The following is a 5,343-nucleotide window of genomic DNA, read 5'->3' on the forward strand; positions in this document are numbered from 1 at the left end:
TTTAGAAAAAATTTTTTTAAAAAAAAGAAGAATAGAAAGCTTAAACTGGTCAATAAGAAATAGACTGAAGAAGAAAACAAACAAAACACCTCCCAAAAAAAGAAAAAGCTGGGGCCAGATAGCATCATGTGATTCTACCATACATTCAAAGAATGAGTACTAGTCCCTCTTAAACTCTCCCCAAAATTAAAAGGGACACTTCCAAACTCATTTTGAGACCAAGAAATTAAAGCCAGATAAAAATACCTCAAGAAGGCTACAAGCCAATATTCCTGATAAATACAGATCCAAAAATCCTCAGTAAAATACTAACCAAACTCTACAGTGTTTCAAAAATTCTATACTGAGCAGGACACTTGCCTGGACTTCAGTTTGTTTAATTTATGCAAATCAATATGACATGGCACATCAACAGGATGAAAGTAAAAATCATCATCTCGAGATACAGGGAAAGTATTTGAGATAGCTCAACAGTCATCCATGATAAAAGCTCTAAAAAAGTAGGTTCAGACTTTACTTCAGCCAGCTGAATATAATTTAGGAAGGCCAACAGCTAACGTAACAAATGAGGGAAAACAATCTATGTAGCACTAACTGGCCTGGAACTGCTGTGTAGACCAGATTGGCCTTGCACTCACAGAGTAGCCTGCTTCTGCCTCCCATGCACTGGGATTAGAAGTATGTACCACCATGCCCGGCTTTTTAGTTTTAAATTTTTAATTATTTTTATTTTATGTGTTAAACCTGCATGTACACAAGTGCACCTGTGTCATGTAGTGCCCACAGAGGCCAGAAGAGGGCATCAGATCCCCTGGAATAGGAGTTGTGGACGGATGATAGCCACTGGGTGCTCTGAAAGAGCAGCTAGTGCTCTTAACTGATAGGCTCTCTTCTCCAGCCCTTTTATTCTTTTGAGACACAGTCTCTCTATGTAATAATGTTCACTGGTCTTGAAACCATCATCCTCCTGCCTCAGCCTCTGGGGTACTAACCACTTCTTTGCAATATTATACTAGACAGCTTATAGGGAAGAAAAAGAGCATTAAATAAGAAGTAAAATTGCCTATCTGCATATGACACAATTCTGTAAGTAGGAAACTCCATTGCATTTAAAAACAAAAATCTGTTAGAACCAATAAACTAATCCAGGAAAGCTGAGGATGCAAAAATCAACATAAAAGATCAGTAGTTTCAGGGCTGGAGAGATGGATCAAGAATTAAGAGCACTTTGCTAGTCTTTAAAAAATATTTTTTAAGTTATTTATTTTATGTGTATGAGTGTTTTGCCTGCATGGATGTAAGTACAAGAACAAAGTTGGGAGACATCGTATTTAAGGATTTAAAATTCTGTTACAGAGCTGGACTGGTAAGATGATCAGCAGTTAAGTGCACTGACTGCTCTTGCAGAGGACCTAAGTTCAGTTCCCAACAGCTTCATGGTGGCTAACAACCACCTGTATCTCCAGTTCCAGGGGATCCAGTGCTCTCTGTGGGCACTGCATGACTCGGGTGCACTTACATGCGGGTAATACATTCATATACATAAAATAAAAATAATAAATTTTGTTTTAGTTCTGTTACAGAGCTAAAGCACTAGCGTTAAAACTGGCAGAGATTTTAGTGCATTGCTTAAAGAAAAAAAATTACAAAGGAACCATGTAATGAGATGGAATGAGCTTGACTGTAGCAATCGGTTCTCTGTGTGTATGTACATCAAGACATCCATTTTACATCTTAAATATATACACTTTTAAAGAATGGCAACTGAAACAAAAATGTCATTCATCCCCTCCATTTCCTCCTATGAGGACAAAGATTTGGTCTAATTAATCACTGTATCTTTAACACCTGTAGTGTTCCTTGACCTAGTAGACACTAAAATATCTGTTGAGTTTATGAAGAAAACAAACTTGGACATTTGACACTAACCAAAGAGAGCGAATACATGACCTGACTCAAAATTCCTACGGAAAGAAACTTAGCACATAATTGTTCCTGAGGTTCCCACCATAAGTTTTGATACCCGAACATTATCTAGGTGATACAGAAGTTTTCCTTGGTGATTATGGGAAAAACACTTCCCTTCTCTGTAGGCCTCAGTTCTCTCCTGTGTCAAGTACTGAAGCGTGAAGACTTTGCGTCTAGCGCATCTTGGACGCTTTAGGCGTTCAGAAACTATCTGATCACGAATCAAGGACTCAACACACGCACTGGGAGACAGAGGGAGGGAGAGAGGGAGAGAAGAGGGGAGCGGGGCAGGGGAGGGGGGAGGGACAGCGGAAGGGAGGGGGTAGCAGGCAGCCCCTTAATTTCAAATTCTGTTTAAGAAATAAACCCTGTGGTTTGTTTGGCTTACTGTGCACCTTTACGTTCTGTTTTAGGATAGGACCAAAAGAGGCGTTTGCTGACACCACGCCGGGACGCTCCGGCACGTGGTTAACAGGTGCAGAGGAAATGAGAAGGGGCACCGCTTTACCGTTAGGAGAGGCCCACGATCGCGGAGAAGCAGGCCCGAACTCTTGATCGCGGATCCCTAATTCAGACCCCTCGTCCTGAGGCTGAGGACCAGTGTCCCCTCTAAAGAGCACCACACCCTTCTGAACTTGTCCCCTCATGCGCCTCAGTTTCTCTCCTGACTTTCAGGGCACGTAACCCACTAAGCAATCTTCAGCTTTACCTGATTCGAGACCATAATTCTCTGCGTGTCGCCACGGGGACTATCCGCGACCAGCCTCTTCTAGCTACGCCCCCGACACACAGCGCCGCCATCTTTGAAGAGTGCTCGCTGAGTTCCCCTCACGCCGCCGCGATGTGCCCAGATCAACCAATCACATGCGAGCTTACTCTAGCGGTTCCTATCGTCGCCCTTACTCTATGCACACAGGGAAATGTAGTCCGGTTGTGCGGGCCCTTGGCATCATGGGAGTTGTAGTTGGAGGCTGTCCCGTGAAGGTTCCGGGTGACGCCTTCGGGTCCGGGGGCGGATGGTCGCAGTGCTGCTTGGCTGTGAGGAGGAACTGGCAGCCGGGACTCGACTCTTGCAAGGCCTGGAAGGCTGCGCAGCGGAGCCGGAGAGAGGGCTTGGGGTAGGGGGAAAGCCAGGCACAAAGTCTGATATGCTCCCGGGAACGTGACCGCTCAGGAAACCGAGGCAGGACCTGGCCGGACCCAGCAAGGGAGCCCGTCGTGGCCAAGCCTAATTTCCAGCCTCCGGCTAGGCCTCTATAGAGCCCCTTTTCTGTGTGGCCCCTATTGCCTGTCGAGGAGATGGCATCCCCAAGTCCCCCGCTGGAGCCAAAGGTGAGTCACCCCTTCGAGGGATCTCCGTTATCTCGCCTCTCCCTGGTTAGCTAGGCCGCACCACCACCTCTCCCCGCCCCCATCCCCTGGCCGCCAGCCCTAAGAAAGGACCCCAGCCTCCTGGTGTACCTAGTACTCCAGGGTGCAGTTCACTTACAAACTGCCCACTGGCTCCCGCGCTCCGTTTTTCCCCCCAAGAGCAAATTGATAAATCTACTGGAGAGAATTCAGAATGCTGCGTTGTGAATTCCTTCCAGGTGAGGCATTGTTTTTGACCCCTGTATCTTCTACTTCTGGCATGATGCCTGAACTTAGGGTAGGTGCCTAGAGAATCTGATGGTATTGAATGAAATTGGGTCACAAACTGATGTGGATAGAACACTGGAGGGGGACAGTGAGGTGAGGGAAGCTTGGAGAGGCTGTGGGGCAGTTAACTAAAATTAAGATACTTAGGAAACCAGAAAAGACCTTGCAGTTCAGAAGGCAAGATGGTCCAGACCATCTCCCGGTCCAAGACGCCTGTCTGTTAAAATCGCTTCCTGGCGCTGGGCACTTTTGGTACTCTTACCGTGCTCCTCCATGGTAAGTGATTGCTTCTGGCATCTTCAGTGACAGAATTGGCCTTGAGACAAGAACTGTCTGCAGAAATCTCACTATTCAAGGGTTGTTAACATTTGAGGATGTGGTTGTGTTTTTTACCCAGGAAGAGTGGGATTATCTGGATCCAGCTCAGAGAAGTCTGTATAAAGATGTCATGATGGAGAGTTATGGAAACCTGGTCTCGCTGGGTAAGAATGTGCTGTTTTTCTAAAATATTTAAGAAGGTACTAACATTTAATACCTAGAATGCTTCACTCAGTGCTACTAAAACCAAAACTGTTCTGTTCCAAAGTTCTGATTCAAATCTTCGAATCATTAGTTATTTCTATGACTCTCTTGTACCTAGCTTCCTGTAGTGGCCAAAATGCAAGCTTTTCTGGCTTCCTAATCTTATTCCCATATTGCTCTGTGCTTTCCTTCCTGGTTTATCTTCCCACTGCTTTCCTCCCACCCCTTTTGCCTCGGCCTTCTGGAACCCCAATTCCTCTTTACACAATGTTCCTTATTCCTCCTGGCCTACACTGAAACCTGGCACATTTCCAAGGACACCACTTGGCTGGCAGACCTTCCAGGGGGAGCTGCCCCTTGTCTGGGTCCTCCTCCCCTTCCTTTGTGTCAAGGCTGGAAGGGGCAGGTTAGTTGTTCTAACTGCTTTTCAGTGCTATTCCCGAAGCCTTAGTTTTCTACTTTCAAACAAAAATATCCTCACAGTGCCTCAGCAGACTTGCTCTACCCACTCCGTTCTTTTTCATCATCATCTATGAACAAAATTTTTTTGGTCCTTCGCTTCTAACTTTATCACGTGTTTTAGTTTCTCCATCTCATTAGACAGTGCTTGAGCCTCCATGGATCTGGATCGTGCAACTCAGGAACCCTACTTTCCATGCTTATCTAGCTACCAGTGTCATTGATCATTCCCTGCACTATAACAAGCAAGTCTGTAAACACACTATCCTGGTCTCTGACCTCTTAATTCAATAGTAGATGATTGTTGACTAGACTTTCACAGAAACAACCAGAACAGAGATGCCTCCTGCCCTTGTTTAGCTTAACTGTGACCTGCCTGTCCATCACTCCCTCACCTTCCCACCTAAACCTGTTCATTCTTCATGTGCTTCCTGCCCTTTAATGTACCTCTGCCTCCCTAAGGTGTCAGTCCTTTCCTGGCTTATTACCAGCATGTTGTGTGGCCTCTTTGATATTATGCTATAATCATTCTGCAAATTTCAGATCCTGTGTTTTTTTTTAATAAAGTCTTCCCTTTTTTCCCCACTCTGCTACCTAATTCCCAAGCACAGCAAGAAAAATTCTCTAAAAAGATTCAAGTCCTATATGTTTATGTATATATTTTTTCTAATTCACTTGTTGTTTACATCTCAGCTTTTTTTTTTTTTTGTCTGTGATATATTAATTTTAGTAACAATTTCAAAATTTAGAACTTTC

The 5,343-nt window shown here is 44.7% G+C and overlaps 2 protein-coding genes across 3 annotated transcripts in view; one reads left to right on the forward strand and one right to left on the reverse strand.

Annotated features, from left to right (window-relative positions):
* Positions 1–2,812, reverse strand: part of Mrpl50 (mitochondrial ribosomal protein L50) — a 7,660-nt gene extending 4,848 nt beyond the window's left edge. Inside the window, exon 1 of the mRNA XM_008851910.3 lies at positions 2,678–2,812. Coding sequence (XP_008850132.1) covers positions 2,678–2,769 — 92 coding nt within the window. The 5' untranslated portion in view covers positions 2,770–2,812. The remainder of the gene's footprint in view (positions 1–2,677) is intronic.
* A 135-nt stretch (positions 2,813–2,947) lies between these two features.
* Positions 2,948–5,343, forward strand: part of Znf189 (zinc finger protein 189) — a 12,269-nt gene continuing 9,873 nt past the window's right edge. For both annotated transcript variants that reach the window (XM_029555425.1, XM_008851911.3), the window contains exons 1-2: positions 2,948–3,300; positions 4,004–4,088. In XM_029555425.1, coding sequence (XP_029411285.1) covers positions 3,268–3,300; positions 4,004–4,088 — 118 coding nt within the window. In that variant the 5' untranslated portion in view covers positions 2,948–3,267. The remainder of the gene's footprint in view (positions 3,301–4,003; positions 4,089–5,343) is intronic.

The sequence above is a fragment of the Nannospalax galili genome, unplaced genomic scaffold (genome assembly GCF_000622305.1).
Source record: "Nannospalax galili isolate Female #2095 unplaced genomic scaffold, S.galili_v1.0 scaffold125, whole genome shotgun sequence".
Taxonomy (NCBI): Eukaryota; Metazoa; Chordata; class Mammalia; order Rodentia; family Spalacidae; genus Nannospalax; species Nannospalax galili.